Below are 19577 nucleotides of genomic sequence, written 5' to 3' on the forward strand. Positions count from 1 at the left end.
AGCCTTTAATTTAGGTCTGATATTAGGAGACTGTAGCATAGCCAGTCCAGGTATTAGCATGATTAATTGGACAACATGTGAAACTCAACACAGACTGTAACATGATCTTCAAATTGATTGGGGGTCCCTTTAGCTGTGAGATCTAACTGGTAATCCTTCCCACCCTTGCTGCCAAAGTAACTTTCCCTTACACATTTGTGTGTGTGTGTGTGTGTGTGTGTGTGTGTGTGTGTGTGTGTGTGTGTGTGCGTGATGCATTGCAGCTGAGGACGAGGCTTCAGAGTTTGTAACCGGCATTGTTCTCTACCGAAACATTGGCAGTATCCTGTCTCTTCAGAGGTAAGCAGCAATTGCATTTCTCATTTTCAGTCTTTTGAAGCTAATCCGGGCTAAAATGCAACGAACAGGAACTGATTGCAGTCATTTATTAATTTATCGGTATGCTTCTTTTTAAGTTATACACAATTATGGAGAAAGTACTTCAAGGTTAATAGCTGGGGAAGTAGAAATAGGGCTGATGTTTTCTCATTAGGTTAGTGTGTAGTAGTATTTTTTTTATTATTATTATAAAATGTATTTTGTTTTACTTCCCCCTGCTCTTAGCATACATTTTTATTCTAGTTATCTTTTTTTTATCACACTGAGTGTGATCATGTGGGGTTCTGAGAGAGACACCAGCTGACAGAAACACTCATGCTGACTGATTATGTACTTGTACAGGTGTGTGTGTGTGTGTGTGTGTGTGTGTGTGTGTGTGTGTGTGTGTGTGTGTGTGTGTGCTCAAACATATCAGTGCAGTACAAGTTTGCATTGCCCATTTGATACATAGTAATACAGTGGTAATCTGTATAGCAGTGGTCAGGCTGAAGCTCAAGGTCAGCTTCTCTTTTGTCTCCATTCCCCCTCGTTCTCTCACTGTCTTTTCTTTTTGTCCTCACAGAAACAGCACTGTGTTGAACTCCAAGGTGATCTCTGTGACGATCAAACCAACTCCCATTTCTCTCTCTGCCCCAGTGGAGATTGAATTTTCACACCTTTACAACGTAAGCCACTCTGACCCCTGAACTCAATCAGATGAAATGCACACAGATTAAAAAAATATAATAATGTTTTTGTCTTTTGGAACCTCAACACCAATAATAATAACAAAAATTATAATAATAAGAATAATTGTTATATGGCTAAAACAAAACAAAAAACCAAACTGTAAAAAGGTTGGTTACTTATTTCATGCAAGTACAACCTAAAGAAAGAGCATTTTGTTGTTTTAATAGCTTTCTTTGCCTGACTGCTTGCCGGGAGGGTAAATAGAAAATGTATTAGATCATTAATTTCTTTTGTAACAAGTAAGGTATAGCTTTTAAAGACTGAGAAAAAAGGCAGCAATATTTTTTGCCTTTTGATTTTGTGTAAAAGCAAACATTCCTACTTCCATACTTATTAGTACTTCCATACTTATACTGCATAATCTTTTTTGAATGTAAATTTACAAAAAAAAAATCAGACTTTTGTTTATAACCATTTAAGAATGATAATTGAAAAAAAAAATGAATTGATTGGTCAAGCCACATTCCAAGAATGCATATAGTATTTCCTATAGTGCACTGTTTCCCTGTTTCTAGCAGTCCACTTGTCTGTGGTCATCACAAAAAAATCCTATTTCTAAATAGTTCCTAAAGAAGAGTTAGCAAAATCATCAGCAGAAAGGCCAGCCTAAAATCTTTCAGCACTATTTTTAGCTAAAGGTTTAAAAGCATGTCAGTTAAAGATAAAAGGAAGAAGGAACACCAATAACCGGAGGTATCTTTAATGTAATGTACAAACCAGTGTCAGTTAGCTAGCCCACTACCCAGCATAAATACATAAAGTATAAAACATAAAGACAGAAAGAGTGTGTGCCTTCGTATGTCCAGAATGACTGTGTCATCCTGTGTCTGAGATATCTCTTACTTTATTATAATTTATTTTTTTATATATTGATCAACCATTACATTAAAACAACTAACAGGTGGAGTAAATAACCTGAATAAATTATCCCGTTACAATTTTGATTTGTTTGATTTGTTAAAAAATCACAAGTCAATTGTCACTCAGACACATTGTGATGGCTAGAGGACTGGGTGAGTGTCTCCAAAGGTCCAGGAAGGACCTTAGGGCTCAATGATGTGTGCAGGTATCAAAAGTTATTCTGGTTCAACTGCACAGTAGAGCTCTTGTAGCACTGTAGAAAATGTAAATGCTGGCTATCATAGAAAGGTGTCAGAACACACATTGCAGTGAAGATTGGTTGGAGTTCGCTTACTTACACCTGTCAACCACCAAAATCAACTGCAATGGCCACATACGCATTAAAAATGGATGAACGAATCATATGGATAGCCAGGTACATTTGTTTCAAGAATACACTATGGAAAGAAGGCAGGACAGTGGATGCAGCGTGATACCCTAAACAATTCTGCTTTGGGTCGTGACCTTTGGTCGTGGAACGCACATGTATGTTACTTTGTCTACTCTACCTAAACATTACCACAGACCAAACACATCCCTTCATTACAATTAAAAGCAACTGATTACAATTAAATTTTCAGCTGGATAATGCACCCTGCAGTGCACACTGTTCAAAAACGGTTTAAGCAGCAGGATCAAGGAGTTCAAGCTGTTCAAAAGTTTTGTGGAGTCCATATCTCTATGGGTCAGGACTGTTTTGTTTGCACAATATTAGGCTTTTAATGATGTGGATGATAAATGTAGAAATGTTAGAATCAGGTGTCTTGTATCTAATATACAAGAATAAGAGTCATAGAAAGCTAGAAATATATAAGCTAGAAGACCTAAGTCTCCGTGTGGTGTAGTTCAGTCACACAAGGTAATAGCCATCCCTTTCTTTTCTTCACACAGGGTACAACCAACCAAACATGCATTTCCTGGGATGAGAGTGACAGGTAAGAGGCTTGCTTTCATTGATCTGATCTCACAAACCCTTATTTTCACTCTTTGCCCTGTCTGTTGTGAAAGACTGGCACTCAAATGGGAGACAAGAGCAAGTGATTTTAAGAGGCTTGTCTCAGAGGACACTGAAGTGTCATAGTGGAAAGGTTCACTCGCCATTGCCTCTGTACTGCTAGCGATCAAACAGAGAGAACACAATCTATTACTCTTACCATTGTTCCCCTTCCACACTCACACAAGCAATCAGAATTAGGAAAGCATGTCTATCACATACAAAAACAGCCGGGTAGCAGATAGAAAATGAATGAAAAAAAAAATTTTGACTGAGTGAGAGTAAGTGAGAGGGACAATGGAAATTAAGCTGAGAAATAGTAGCATCATTCGGTGTAATCCTATGCCTTGTGTAGCCCTGTATCTGTCCTGTTTTCACTTCATGACATACACTTGCATCCTATTGCTTGCGTTTTTTATCTTTTGATTGAAACAGAAAGAGTGCATATATTGCATTGGCCAGCACATTTGCATTTAAATGGATAAAGTGCACAAAACCTACAAGCAAAATGCTTCCTGCATTGTTCCTTAAATGAGTGAAGTGGGAGACAGTTCGGGGTGACAAGACAGAGAAGGACGACAGCAAGAGTGAGGGGGGGACTAGGAAAGTCACAGTTTGATGAAAATACTAAAATGCAATCAAGGTGTATATTGAAGTGAAGGGCAGTGCGGTAGCATGTGGGTTTGGTGCAAAATTAAAATCTAACTTGGACAGCTGCTATGATTAATGAGTTAATATTTGGGAAAGAAATTGGAATGTGAAGAGGCGCCCTTGTCACTGCGTGTTTTCTTGATAACAGCTTGAAGGCGTGTGGTCCTTGTGTTGCCTCACACTCTTCAATCTGCACAATCAATATGACTGACTGCTACCAAGACTTCCACTGGCAAAAATAATACAATAAACATTTATACATGATAAATGCTAATAGAAAATTAATTATTAGGTATTTGTAGGGTTTAGTATATGATTTTTGTCATTATGATCATTTTGCCTTTGGCCTATGGACTTTTTTTTTTTTACTTCAGTTATGCTCTCTCTCTCTCTCTCTCTCTCTCTCCATCTCTCTTTGCATTACTGTAATTTCCCTGTGTCTCTTGTACCCAATTCTCTGTTATAGGTGTGTAGTGAATACCACTGTTCTTGTTTCTGTGCATGCCCTATATATACAGTAGACATTAAAGAATACACTATAAAACTCCAAAACATAACTACTTAAACACAAAGTGAGTACTTACACTTAATCGAGGCACAATGAGCTCTGATACTGCCTTCTAAGCTTTTATTTTTCTTCTTATTGTCTTTATACACATTAAATAAGCGGTCGTATATGGCAGGATAATAACAAACCATGGTCAGAACATTTTGCTCCATCCTTATATGAAAGTCAGATAGTAAATGTTATTAATTGCCAGTAGGAACTAAAGTGAGTAGAAATGTCAGACAATGCCGGAGTGCTTTGAGAATCTTTTGGATTTATAGCATCTCAGTTCCAATGTTGTGCCTGTCTCGCTGTCACTTTGAAGCTTGCTGCTGTTGCTGAAATCACGTCTCGGTGTCGTGCACTTACATAAAAAATAAATGATCGCCTGCCCTGTTGTTACTTGCTAGTGTAAATGCAAAGACACATAGACCTGCTGACACAATTTTATAGAATAAACACACCACAGACCTGCCAACTGAGCGGTTTAAAAATCCAGCTGTGCTGACTGTAAAAATCTGTGTGGTCGACAGAGTTAATCTCATTATTTACACAAACTCTGCTGGGGTAATAATATATTGGATTCCAGAAAAAATGCTGTTAACATTGAGCCTTCTCCTGGAGCCACAGACATGACCCTTATTGCCTTTCCATTTGCCCCGAGCTGTTCTCTATGCCCCACTACACAATGGGTAATGGGGGTTCAGGTTATTTGCAGTTACTATATGTAACCCTGTTTGGACCTGTGTGGTATCCCAGGGTCTCAACTGCCCATATCTGATGCTGGATATGTATTACAGAGTTGTTATACTATGTTGTAAAGCATATGCTTCCTGCCTATGGTTCCATAACTCAATATGATCACATTTTTATCATAGCCAATTCCCATCTGCTATATAAGTTTCCTGTAATGGACACCTACCACCAACCTAGGAGGATTAGAGGTTGGATGTGCTTTGATGTAGCCAGGTTATAAAGCCACTTCATCTTCAGGCATCTGAACATGTTAGAGAAAAGCCCCTGACTGAACAGTTTTTTCATGTATCTTTAAATAGCTTGTGTGGATCTGATCAACAAGTGTAAAAGGTAGGCTGCTTCTCCCATCCAGAAATTAGGGCCGATAATTCCTAAGGTGCAAAAAAAAAAAAAAAAAAAAATATATATATATATATATATATATATATATATATATATATATACACACATTTTCACAATTGGGTTCTTAATTCAGCTTCTAATCAAGATACTCAGTTTCAAGTGTAATCAAACTTGCAGTTGATGTGTTAATAAATTTAGGTCTGGTTTGCGTGGATGTGAAACCACTGCCATAAGAAATATTACACTGGATTTTTATTCAGGAAAGAACCTGTAAAGCTGTTGCTTTCAATCTGTCACAAATGCCTTAAGCCAAATGAGAGAACCTGGCACACAAAGTTGCGGCTAATTTTGTCTGGCAAAAACACTAACCAGGCCAAGCACACTAAAGTGAGCCACCAGTATTAGTTCTTATCCAAATCTTAATTAGGGAGGACAAGTCCCCAGTCACCATTCAAATATCAATTTCTAATGCAAAAGTAATTGCAACACCATCACTGATGAATGTAAAGTCAGGCCAGGAAGACCTTAACAAGAGGTGTAGCACACAGGTTAAAATAAACCTCGCCAAGCCAATTTTCATCCCAGCTCTGACCTCAAATCACAATCTCTAAATAAATACTTCTATACAGTTCATGAGGATTTAAGGGGAGCAATTAAAAGCAGTTTAAATTTATTGTTAAACCTAATTTTTTTAGCAAATTCTGTATACAATATAACAAATAAAAATTTGTTTTACAAATAATTACCAGTCATTGAGTTCTACGTTTTTTAGATTTATTTGTAACTCCTATTAATTATTTTAATTCCACACCAGTTTTGGCATATACTATTATCAGATTAACCTGGACAAAGGTTATCAAAGGAACTTTAAATACTTTACATGGTCTGCTTATAATGGGCCAATTAACTTATAGCAAAATCACCAAACAGGAAGTGTGGCTGTATCTCAGCAATGATTTTGTGCATTTTGTATGTTTCGATACCTTGCTAAAAAGTTACAACATGCAAAAAATGTTTGTCTAATTGCCATTTTTGTTACTCTTCCTCCAAAACCTTCACTAGATTTGGCTTGCATCATCTTGACACCCTGCTGCCCATATGTTCATCTAGACCAGAGGTGCCCAGTTTCTTTTTCTATGAAAGGCCAAAAATCAATCTTAATTGAGGGCTGTGGCCAAAAATACATGTTGCAATACACCAAATTTTATATTCAAATGAAAGATACATTGGTTCCTATCATTATGATTTTTATTATGTAAATACAGTGGAACCCGGTTATGTCGATGTCCTAGGGGGTCGCCAAAAAGCATCGAGATAACCGATGATCGAGATAAACGAAAATGGCGGCAATATATTAACGTGCTTGAAATTTCTTTATGTACATGATGTGCATTAATAAATGAGAATGTGCATGCACGTGTTTTTGGAGGTTTTTTTACACAACAGCATTGCCACGATTTGTTTGATGAAGGCATGCTATAAAAATACATACAGTACATGTTTGTTAACTGTCAGGAATCCACCTGCCACGCCCCTTCGCGCCTTCGCGTAGTAGGTGCTTTCGGCCGCTTTCTGAAGCTCCCGGCTTCAATCGCGCACATATGGTGCTCGTTTAGCATCATCACCAGCTCCTATTTAAACTTCCACACTCTCACCGTCTGTTATTGTTGGTATATGTTGGTTCACGGCGGTCGTTGTTATCGCTCATGTGTATCCGCTTTTCTTCCCAAAACGCACCGCGGATTCCCCCCGATCCTGCCGGTGTTCATTCTATGCTTTTGCTGCTCATCTCACGTTCTCCCGTGTGCTGTTCACCAGTATACAATACAACACCTGTAGCAGCTGTAAGGCTTGATTTTTCCGCCACTTTCGCGAGTTCTTCTGCGGCTGCACCGAGATAACCGACGTTAAATGGCAAATTTTCCCCCCCTTGTGCTCAAGATATTAGGGTTCGGCGACATAAAAAAGTCGACATAACCGATTAAAAAATGCGTAGACAAAGCGAGAATTTGGCGGTTCCACTTCAAAAACGTCGACTTAATAGGGTTGTCGAGTTAACCGAGGTCGAGATAAGTGGGTTCCACTGTATATACATGTATTAAATAGAAATCAATAAATAGAACATTTTACTATGTAATCTGCTTAAATAATTGATATTTAATTTTTATTTTTCTAGTTTAGTGAAACTTAAAGCACAATGAAAACATCCTAAATGAAACATTTGCTTAAACCATTGCAATTGCTTCTCAGTTCCTCCTATAGTCAGAATTTTACCAATTACCGTGGTCAAAACATACACATCACCCTTGGGTAAGTAGTAGTATTTAATAATCAATGTGAGATTTAACTGGGTGCTAGTGTGGACTGATTAAAACAGGGGTGATGTGGTCATATTTTCTAAATGTAATAAGGACTCTTGCTGCTGCATTCTGGACCTCCTGAAGCTTATTTATGCAATTACTAGGACACCCAGACAGTAAAGCGTTACAGTAGTCTAATCTAGATGTAACAGAAGCATAAACAAGTTTGTTTGCATTCTGTATTGACATCAAATTTAAAATTGTAATAATATTTCTAAGGTGGTAATATTATTCACATGAGCCTCGAAGGAAAGACTAGGGTCAGTGATCACAGGAATGGTCTTTGACAGCTGTACACAATGTGATGGAAAGACGATCCATAGGTGCCACATACTGTAATCCGAAAAAGTATTCCCAAAAGTAAGTTATCAAGCATTTACATTCAAATGTCCTTCACACACTCCTAAACATTGTTAGGCTGATCTCTCTCATCTGGCTTTGCTGAGATATACAACTGTGTATCATAAGCATAGCAATGAAAGCTAATACCATATTTATGTATAATTTCCCCCCCGAGGCATCATATATGATGAGAAAAGCAGTGGGCCTAAGACAGATCCTTGCAGAACACCAAACTTCACCTCAAAGAGTGTGAAGAACTCACCATTTACATCAACAATAGTAGCAATATTGCTAAGAGTAATAATAGTAGTGGTAGTAATATAGTAATAGTAGTAGTGGAAGTAATAGTAGTAGTGGTGGTAGTAGGAGTAGTAATAGAAGTAGTGGTAGTAATAGTAGTGGTGGTAGTAGGAGTAGTAGTGGTAGTAATAGTAATATTTCTAGTAGAAGTAGTTATAGTAGTAGTGATAGTAATAGTAGTGTTAGTAGGAACAGTAATAGTAGTAGTGGTGGTAGTAGGAGTAGTAGTGGTAGTAATAGTAATATTGCTAGTAGAAGTAGTTAAAGTAGTAGTGGTAGTAATAGTAGTGGTAGTATGAACAGTAATAGTAGTAGTGGTGGTAGTAGGAGTAGTAATAGTAGTAGTGGTAGTAATAGTAGTAGGAGTAGAAATAGTATTAGTGGTGTTGGTAATAGTATTAATGGTAGCAATAGTTGTATAGCTAGTAGAAGTAGTAATAGTAGCAGTGGCAGTATTGTTGTTGTTGTTCCAAGTTAAATTATATCCATAGCTATCCATAGTTTATGCATGAAACATGAGATTCATCCTATCCAATAGCCAATCTGTCCATACAGAAATACAGAATAGCATCGCAGCTTTCTTCCATACTCTCTCTCTCTCTCTCTCTCTCTCTCTCTCTCTCTCTCTCTCTCTCTTTGTCTCTGATTATTTCCCATTTTGTTCTCTGGCTCGGGCTCTGTTGAACAGTGCGTATGACCGCGGATGAAACTGGAGCAGCTCAAGGGTTTTGGTTTGGTCCTTTTTCCGAGTGGGATTGAGCTTACTCTGTCCCTCTGTCTCTCTCTCTCTCTCTCCTCGGCTCAGCTCGTCGCCGCTGGGCTCGTGGTCGGCGCGCGCCTGCAGAGCCGTGCCCGTGCACGCCTTCAGGACCAAGTGCGTGTGCGAGCGCCTGTCCGCCTTCGCCATTTTGGCCCGTCTGAGTCCCGACGCGGTAAGTGCAGCTCGTCTTCTTGTCTCTTCGACGCCGCAGAACGCGTTTGTGTGAATGTGTCAGTCGTTCTTGTGCTTTTTCGGCGCCCTCTCGGTAACGTATCCACACGTCCCTGTGACGGTTCTCTCCCACCCCTCTGTCCTTCTTCCCTCCCTCCCCCATTTCTCCATTAAGCGCACTCTCCAGCAGGTCAGGGGAAAAACATTTTAGCATGTTTGTGTAACATGTAGCCGCATAAAACGAACAGAATCTAAAATGTATTACAACAAAAGCCTCAGTGCCATATAGAATGCAGATGGGAGCGCAGCCATTGTCTAAGGATGTCTGTGGGTACATGATATCAGCTCATGCAAACGACCAATTTCATGTATGAAAAGATTTTGTTCTTGAATCTTTACTGTTAAGTGCAGGAGAGAAAAATGTGACTATTTTAAAGAATTATTTTAAACCTGAATCTTACAGTTAAATGCAATCACAATACCTGCATTATGAAGCTTTGTGATGATATCCACAGCTGGACACTGACTACAGACAACTACATTTCTTTTGCATGTACTGTATTTACTTTTTACCCCCTCTATATAGAAATATATATGATAATGGATCCTATTATTTACCCCCTTTGTTTTTGTTGCAAAAACAGAAGCTTGGCTGCAATTCCCAATCCAGATGTGGCCTATGATAAGCAGCCTGACATAGTGCTTTTATTCCCAAAATCTGATTTCTTTTTTTAAAGCATCAGATGTGCATTCAGGTTGATGATCAGTGTCTTTCGGTGCATATTTTTCATTCAATGTGATTAGTTATTATTAGCCTGGAAACTGCCTGGAAAGCAGTTTGTTCACCAGTTGCCCTGGTAACAACATGGCCAGCCAAGGCTCTTAAAGCTACACAAGGCACAGTAACGTTCCCTTTCTGCTGCTTGGCCCACATCGCCATCAGGCCACACGGTCCCAATGGGAAAAGAGAAGCCACCCACCCCAGTCACTCTTTCTCTGTCTTTCATAAACCAGAGATGTGCTTTTTTTTCATTCTGAGCATCGAAAGGTTTGTGTACACATAACCGCGAAAGCATGAAGCATCACAGTGCAGACTGAAAATGAAACCTCAACTAGGTTTTACTGCATCGGGTAGGAGTTTGGAATGAATTCAGCCCGCAGTGCTTCAGTATACGGTACAGTAGGTCTACAATAGACGTGTGTGTGTGTGTGTGTGTGTGTGTGTGTGTGTACAGTATGTATGTATATATTTGATGGACAATGATTCTGTTACCCTATCCCAGCCCATGTGGAACAAACTAAAATAATTCCTCATACGACTTATAGTGGTTTTAAAGGTTGCAACAGGAATTGTTTTATTTTTTAATAAAAATTGTAATGTCCCTGTAGGTTTTTTGACATTTGTAGCATTCTGTTGATAGCATGCTATATATGGTGTACTAATCAGCCTGCCGATTAATCAGGCCAATTAATGCCATTTTTTTTATTAATCCGCAAATTGGACAGTTTATTAGGCAGGCGCATCTGAGACACAAAACCGCACGTGAACGTTCTGCGTTTGCGTGAGAGGACAATACTCCCTTGTACCAGCAGGTGGCGTTAGTGTGTATTCGGCATCCAAACAGGGAACCCGGAAGGGCCAGAACTGTAAATAAATCAAGCGGCGTTTCCACTCATGGAGTTTCCACTCACTATTCCACTTATTACCAACAGATTCGTCTAGATTTTTTCAATCATATCTGCTAAGTTGCAAAGACAAGAGAAAGAAAATTGTGTTAATTTGCTATGTTAATTAGCCAATCAGATTCTCCTTTTCTCACCAACGAGCTCTATCGCCAACAGTGCGGGAAAAATCTAAAGCCGTCCGACACTCAAAACGCCTCCTGACATTCACCGATGGTCAACACATCAGCTTGTTGTGTACCAGGCTTCAAGTTTTTATCGTTCGTTTTTAATCTTGCCTTATATTTCATTGCTTAAATGTGATGCTGCTTTTGGAGCGAGAATAAGGATAACATTTTGAGATAATCAGCAACTTTTAATCAAAATTTAGAAAAAAAAATAAGAATAGCATTTGTTTATGTGGTCTTCAAGCATAGATTTACTTTGTGGTAAAAGCAAACATAACCTTATTGTGTCTTAAAATCATACTTTTATACACTTAATACGACAGGGGGGCTTTTTAAATATGTGCTGTTCTTTTTTCTCTCACCATGTTCTGTATATGCACATTAAGCTTGATCCATGTGCGAAGCCTCTCCAGTCCTGGAACAAGCTCATTGCCCTCTGTAGGCATCTTAGCCTACCTGGGCAGATGATAGCATACTCATGAAGGGTGGCACTTAGCTTGTTAAATTCCTCCTGTTGAAGCATATTGGGCCATTTTAATCGGTCATGCAGTGTGCCAGCTAAGTAGCATGTCCTCCTTCCCTGTCCTCTCTCCTTTTTGGCTCTGTGTCCTGCCCCCCCACCACTGCACTGCTAATTATTCCTGCCACTACACTAACCACCTCCTGAATGCTCCAAATGATGTTCCCTCTGTCTGCAACTAACCTTCTACAGCTTCAGAATGAGAATGAGCCAGAGGAAATGTCCCACAGACCTTCTTAATTCATGTCTTTCTCACGTCTATCTCGTATGACTCCCTCTGCATGATGTGGAAATTTTAGACCAAAATCAGACTTTGGTGAAGTCACTTATGTACTATGTAACCACTGGCATTCTGGTGTGTGTTTGCTTTTTTTTTTCCAGGATGTAATTGAGTTTAATAAGTTATTTTGCCCTGTAGCTTATCCTTCACAATTGTAGCTGCAGGGGTGAAAAAATGATAAATCCATTAGCAAGCTCACTATATAAGTGTGAGCTCCAGTGTGCTTGATCATACCCGTGTTTTGGGATGCAGTTTGCATCGATAGTCCTTTTTCTGTTTATAATGTAGCACTCATACTCCTCCTAGCAAAAAATAAATAAAAATCAAAAAAAAAGTTGCACACTAGTTAGTAATTAGTTTCACTTTGGTTAAGACACATTTATGCCATTGTTTTGATAAGCTTATGCAATGTTGCAACATTTACTTCTATCCAAATTTGCATTCTTTCCTCGCCAGATCTTGTATTGATAATGGGAGGGTCAGACCACTGTGTAAAGTCTCCTTCAGCACATCCCAATGATTCTTAATGCAGTTAACTCATTGGTGGCCAATCCATTTGTGAAAATAATGTCTCATATTTCCTAACCCACTCTTTCACAATTTGAGCTGTCGTCAGAGAAGCAAAAAAAAAAATCTATTGATGTATGTTCAGGAAGTACATTTTTGGCCACATAACATTGCTGAACCAAGACCTGACCAACTAAATCAACCCCAGATCATAACTCTGCCCCCACGGTCTTGTACAGTAGGCGCTAGTCATGATGGGTGCATCACTTCATCCGCTTCTAATTCTTACCCTCATGAGTCCATCACTCTGAAACAGGGTAGATCTGTACTCATCAGGCCACATTACCTTTTTTCATTTCTCCAGAGACCAATCTTTATGCTCCCTAGCAAATTGAAGCTTTCGTCCTTATTATCCTCACTGATCCACTGAGCTCCTTTTGCAGGGTTTCCGTAGGGTCTTAACAAGTCTAAAATCTAAAACACAACGTTTTAGGCCTTTAAAAGTCTTAAGTTCGCTGTTATATGTCTAAAAATAATTTTAAACAGGTCTTAATTTCCCAATTTCAAACAAACACTACCTCTGCCGCACTTTAGAATGTTTTTTTGTTAGTTTCCGTGGTGTAGTTCTTTCTTTCGGTAGTCCAAATATAATTCACTGTATTAAGACTACAAATAAGACCAACATTTAACAGCCAATGGGCTTTCTGTTATTAGCGCAAATCTCTCTTGGATTGTACCACAGACGTGAAACAGACTTTGGGTTTTTTTCCAGCTATGGAGAAGTGCAAGTTGGCTTGAAAAAAAATTAATTGATGGCTTAGTTAAGGCCAGTTGCTAACAATGTATTTGTGTGTGATTTTGATGTCATGATACAGGTCTTACATTTCATCATTAATGGTCGTAAACCTGCAGAAACCCTGCTTTACATTGTGCATGTGTGGAACTATTTTCACTATTCAGCTTAGCTGTTTTTTTTTTTTTACGATTTGGTTTCACCAAATTTAATCATGATCATTCATGACTGATGGTTTACCACTGTCTTTTCAGGTTTTAATATTGTGTTCAGTTTTAATCAAATTATAGCTTCAGCAATCTCTTTAGATGTTTTTTGGTTGATGCAGGCCAAAAACTTGGCCCCTCTGAAAGACAGTAACATCTTTTCCATGACCACAGGATCAGCATGTATGTTTTAAAAAATGAGACACTGCCCATTAACCCTCAGTTATCCATCAGTTAGATTTAAATAACTGTCTGTCGGATGAAACGTATTAATCACTGCAGTAATTATCCAATAGAACACTTCCTTATTTGTGTTGTTAAATCCAGGTGGTGGTATTTGCTCAAAACTCACCACCGTGCTTTCTTAGTAAAAGTAAAAGCTATTATGTGAGTGTGGTTACCATCTTTCTTTTCTTGATATGTTTAAATGCAAGAGAAGGCAGTAAGCAGTATGAGCACAGCGTTTCCATACACCTGCATGATTGTGGAAAACAGTTTCTGTCATTCTTGTGTCCTAAGTAATCTGCCTAGTAGAAAACGTCTTTCCATCAGACAGATTATTTTTCAGCTGGTGTTTAAAGGGAGTATGGTGGAGTATCACACCACAAAGGCAATATGGTTAAACATAGACAGCAGTTTTTTGGTTTGCAAAATATTTTGCTGAACCTACTTGACCTCTAAACAAGCTTGAATAAAGCCTAATCACCAAGACACAGAAATCTGCGTGTCTCGTGTCGCTACACCAGATTTTCCCACCCCTGAACATATGAGGCTTCACAGAACTGAAGGTAAGACTGAAATAACGTAGCATTGAATTGACATGCATCAGTTGTATGTTTTAAATGAGATGAATAAATAATAAATTCATTTTAAATCAATTTATTCACCACATCCATATTTCAAGTGTTTGCGCTGGCGCTTCACTTGACCGGTCCAGAGCATTTGCCCTTAAGTTGCAAAAGATGATAGATTTCTAAAAAGCTCTGAGTCATCAAAAATTCCTGGCAATATTTATTACAAGTGTTGCAGTAATTCATTAACTGACAGTTTATGACTTCATCCAGTTCGACTGTATCGATCCTGTAAAATGCTACAGCGTTCTTGAGTTGCCCCGAAGAAATCGTAATTTAGTTTGTATCTCCGTAACCCGTCTGGCCAGAATATTTATTTAGATCCACAAACACTGTATTTTAATAGTGAAAAATGTGCTGCATCACACGTTTATGTCCCTTTGAGGATTGTTTTTGATGCATTTGCATGTGGAATTAGCAGATTATTATTGTACAGGCACTTTTCTGACTTTCATACAGGAAGCCAGTGTGAGTATAGGGCATAGATTGAGATCTGTGGGAGGGGCGATTCAGATGATGTAGGCGCTCAGCATGTATTTTCCCTTACCAAAATTAGATTTTACACTTTGGTACTTAAACGCTGCTCATCTACTCTATTATCTGCACTTGTACCACAATGCATAAAATCATGCAGATCAAGAGTTTCACTTAATATTCACATCAAACATGATAATAGGAAAAAGTATGATCTTAGTGACTTTGACCGTTGAATATATTTTAGTGCCAGACAGGCTGTATTTTAAACTCAGGGATTTTCTGAGATTTTCAGACCCTGGGACATGGGATTTTCACACATAGCTGATTCTCGGGTTTACACATAATAGTGCTGAAAAAAACAACAACAAAAACATCCATTTAAAAAAAGTCTAAGATCTGAATATCTAAATTTTAGGCTTTAAAAAGTCATAAATTCGCTATTCTTGGTCTTTAATACTTTAAAACTGGTCTTAATTTTCTGATTTCCATGTAACGCAGTAATGCATCTAATGTTCATTGAAATGCTCCCCGTAGCACGTTTGTTTGTTTTCGTGGTGTTGTAGTTCTTTCTTTCGCTAGTCCAAATATAATTCCCTGTCTTACGACTACAAATAAGACCAACATGCAGTCAGCCAATCATTTTCTTTTTTAGCTATGGGGAAGTGCAGGTTTACCGATACTTGGCTTGAAAAAAAAAATAATTTTGGGTTTGGTTAAGGCCAGTTTCTGATATTGTGATTTGTGGTGAGAGTAGGGAGCAGGTTGAGAAGAGCCTGGAGAGGTGGAGGTACATGCTGGAGAGAAGGGGAATGAAAGTCAGTAAGAGTAAGACAGAGTACATGTGTGTGAATGAGAGGGAGGGCAGTGGAGTGGTTACAGGGAGAAGAGGTGGAGAAGGTGGAGGAGTTCAGGTACCTGGGGTCAACCGTGCAAAGTAATGGAGATTGTGTTAGAGAAGTGAAGAAAAGAGTGCAGGCAGGGTGAAGTGGGTGGAGAAGAGTGGCAGGAGTGATTTGTGATAGAAGAGTATCTGCAAGAGTGAAAGGGAAAGTTTATAGGACTGTGGTGAGACCTGCGATGTTGTATGGTTTAGAGACAGTGGCATTGAGTAAAAGACAGGAGGTGCAGCTGGAGGTAGCAGAGCTGAAGATGTTGAGGTTTTCGTTGGGAGTGACGACGATGGACAGGATTAAAAATTAGTTTATTAGTGGAAGAGCACATGTAGGACGTTTTGGAGACAAGTGAGGGGGGCGCAATTGAGATGGTGAGGATGAAGCCACCAGGTAGGAGGAAAAGAGGAAGACCAAGGAGCAGGTTCATGGATGTGGTGAGGGAAGACATGCAGGTAGTTGGTGTGAAAGAAGCAGATGTAGTGTCAGGAGGGTATGGAGACGGATGATCCGCTGTGGCGACCCCTAATGGGAGCTGCCAAAAGAAGAAGAAGGTAAAGACCAGTTGCTAACAACATGTTTTCCCTGTGTTTTTGATATTGTGACACAGGTCTTACATTTCATTCTTAATGGTTTTAAAAAGGTCTATAAAAGTCATACCTTCCATTCGAAACCTGCAGAAACCCTGTGTTAAGAGAAGTGAAGAAGAGTGGCCAGGCTAAGAGAATTATTTGAGCTGTGAAAAAAATTAACTCAAATAATAATTTTAATCAATGTTTAAATAATGCTTTTGATTTTATTGTGCATGGGCTTGAACAGGGACCACACTGGGTTCTGCTTTTGGAGACCAAGAAGACAAGACTCTGAAAATGCTAAATGAACATCTCGTCTCCACAACATCTCCAGGAATGTTTTAAATTCATTTCTGCTATTTAGGCACCTGTGTAAGTTACAGTATAAAAACATTAACATATTAGAATGCATACATTAACATACAGTAAACCTTGCAGCCAAAATAATATCAGAGTTGCAGTTATAGAAAATAAATCAGCACCTAATAATGAATAAATATTATATATAGTATAATGAATGGACATTCGGTGATTCCCAGATGAAGTTGGTTTCTCTTTTGAGTCTGGTTCCTCTCAAGGTTTCTCATTTGTCACATTCTCCACTGTCTCAATCATTAGGGATAAACCAATAAAGGACAAACTTATAGGCACTAAACTTATACTCTCCAACTTCATAACCTCTTTATCTCTGTAAAGCCACTTTGGGACAATGTCCAATGTTTAAAGCACTACACTGTGCTATAACTCAAAATAACTAAATCACTTCTCCTGGACAGTTCTGATAAACTATTCATGCAAAGTAAATTCTTCATGGTTTTGTTTGCGATGACATAAATTGTTTCCCGATTTTCAGCATGTGTACTGCACGTCGAGGTCTCCAGCGCCTCACACTGAACAGATCACACCGCCTTAGAATCAATTCCCGAGCCAAAATATCATCCAGACCCTCAAAGCTCCAGTAAGGGAATCAGCCGTCCCATTTAGGGAAGAGGAACATGTTCTAGGTACAAGCCAGTTATTTTGATCTAGTGAAGCGTGTAATTAGAGATGTGCTTAGGTGGGATTTGCTGTCTTTTTCATTAGGGTATAGCGCAGAACGGTTGTTGTCTATTACAAGCGCCGGGTTGATTCCACATGACTCTGTGGATTTTGCAACGATCAGGATTCTTTGAGGCAATATATATATATATATATATATATATATATATATATATATATATATATATATATATATATATATATATATATGAGAGAGAGAGAGAGAGAGAGAGAGATGTGTACAAACAATTTGAATGACAGTGCTCAGGATTATGTGTGGGGATGTTTCGGAATTATCACCAAGAATTATTCTTTCGAAAAGTACTTGAAAATCGCTGTATGTACATTAGTAATAATAAGAATAGTAGAAAAGAATTATGAACTCACCCCCCTGAGAAGAAGGTGAGCAATGTGTGGTGTGGGCTCTGAAAGTTGCTGTAGTTAAGAGTCCTTATGTTGGTTAATTCTGTAGATAATCAGGGCTCAAACCACACAGATAATCTTATAGACATTTGCGTTCTCAGAAAGCCCTCTACTGCAGAACTAAATGGGCTTTTACATTTTTGACATTGTAGTAAGTTTTAAAGGGAAATAATACTTTTGATTTTGATACCGCCTCGTATTACATGTAAAGTACATGCCAATCGTTTGCTCTATTTCCTCTGTATTGGGGTTTATGGATGCTCCATTATTTTGAACAGTTTTTTAATTAATTTTTTTTATTTGACAGTATGGTGTGTGTGTGGCAACAATTTAGGTACAGTATGTATCTATGTATATTTCATTGTAAAAAGAAGAAATCACTGCAGTGCTGAATAATCAGAAGGGTTTAATTAACTTTGTTAATTAACAAAATCTCCTGGCCTTCAGACCTGGAGATGTGAAAAGCTATAAACTTGCCTACAGTAATTGTGTGTGTGTGTGTGTGTGTGTGTGTGTGTGTGCGTGCGTGTACGTAGGTGATTTGCAGAGCATGCGACATGTCCTGTCCTTCATGCAACGTCTGAGTGCACACAGCATGTCTACAATCCTCCTTGAAAGCTCACATAGGACACAGTGTAGCAGCTTTTCCTAAAGTCCATGTCCATAGGACATCTGCCATGACTTCATCTGTTGAGTTTTGGTCAACATCTGTGCAGGACAGCTGTTCCTTTTTGCTCCTTTTTTGTTTATCAAACATTTGGTATATTAGCAATAATTTGACAGACATCATAATTTGATGTCTGTATTACAGTAGCCTAATTTTAAAACAAATTTCCTTCCAATGCAGTCATTTATCAGTTCCCAAATATTGGCTAGGCCTCCCCATCACAAAACAGATACCAACCAGAGATGGTGAAGGCTAGCAGCAACCTTCAAACTTCTGCCCATGCTACGAGTCTGAGAAAAGCATATACAAGTAGTCCCTGAGTTACGAGAATGCCACTAAAACTTTTTTTTATCTCACGACAATAATAGCGATAGGAAAATGTACAAATATTAGAGTTTTCGCGCATAATTTTTGTACGATAGGTTGGGACGTTGCCAGGTTGTGCGCATCTCCCCCTTTTGTGAGATGCCTTACTTTCGCCGGCGTTTAGTTGTCTCGGTGTTAGAGCGCGTATATTTCTTATGTGTTTTTTGGTGTTTCAAAGCCAATTTACCTAGCTCTGTCTTTTTTGTCTGCGTGAACCGGTGCTTGTGCACGTGCCGATTGCCACATACATATATGCTGTAAAGTATATATTACGGTAATGTAAATTGCTCTGTTTTGCTAAACTACGTACTTTAATTTTTTCAGGCTAGGACATGTCTCGATCTCAAAAGTATGTAACTGTACTCTACTCTTTTAGCATACACAAACTTACAGAAGCCCATAATTGGCTAGTGTCTCTTTGATTGACAGGTGGGGGGAGTATCAACCCTGAGAGCATGGACTTGGGTTTTTGTGCTCCTGTTCACAGATGGATTTTTATAATTTAAATATGTAGGTGAAATATATTGAAGGATTAAAATCAGTGTGATGTGATTTATCTGGTTGTATAGTATTGGCTAAAGAAAAACAGGCTCTTGATATACATAGTGAATATACACCTATGGAGTAGAAGCAGACACACAGATACACGTGCACAGTCGCATAAACGAATCAACGCAGACGCTCAGCACACACACTGTAGCTCATGTTGAACGCACAAACCGCCACCTTTAGTCGGGTTAATGCTGCATCCACCACTGCAGTGGCCGCTGTTTCTCAACTCCATCACCATGGAAACTGGAGCATCGGCTGCACCAGCATGGAAATGGCGAGATTCGTTTCACAAGGGTGACAGTAGCAGCGTGTTTACTAAATTTCTCTCGCACAGCGGCGTTATGGGCGTTTGCAG

The 19577-nt window shown here is 38.8% G+C and overlaps 1 protein-coding gene across 1 annotated transcript in view; it reads left to right on the forward strand.

Annotated features, from left to right (window-relative positions):
* adgrb1a (adhesion G protein-coupled receptor B1a) overlaps positions 1-19577 on the forward strand; it is a 95522-nt gene that overhangs the window by 53819 nt on the left and 22126 nt on the right. The window contains 4 exon segments of the mRNA XM_046847037.1: positions 264-339; positions 941-1043; positions 2899-2942; positions 9105-9231. Coding sequence (XP_046702993.1) covers positions 264-339; positions 941-1043; positions 2899-2942; positions 9105-9231 — 350 coding nt within the window.

Source organism: Silurus meridionalis, chromosome 4, assembly GCF_014805685.1.
Source record: "Silurus meridionalis isolate SWU-2019-XX chromosome 4, ASM1480568v1, whole genome shotgun sequence".
Classification (NCBI taxonomy): domain Eukaryota; kingdom Metazoa; phylum Chordata; class Actinopteri; order Siluriformes; family Siluridae; genus Silurus; species Silurus meridionalis.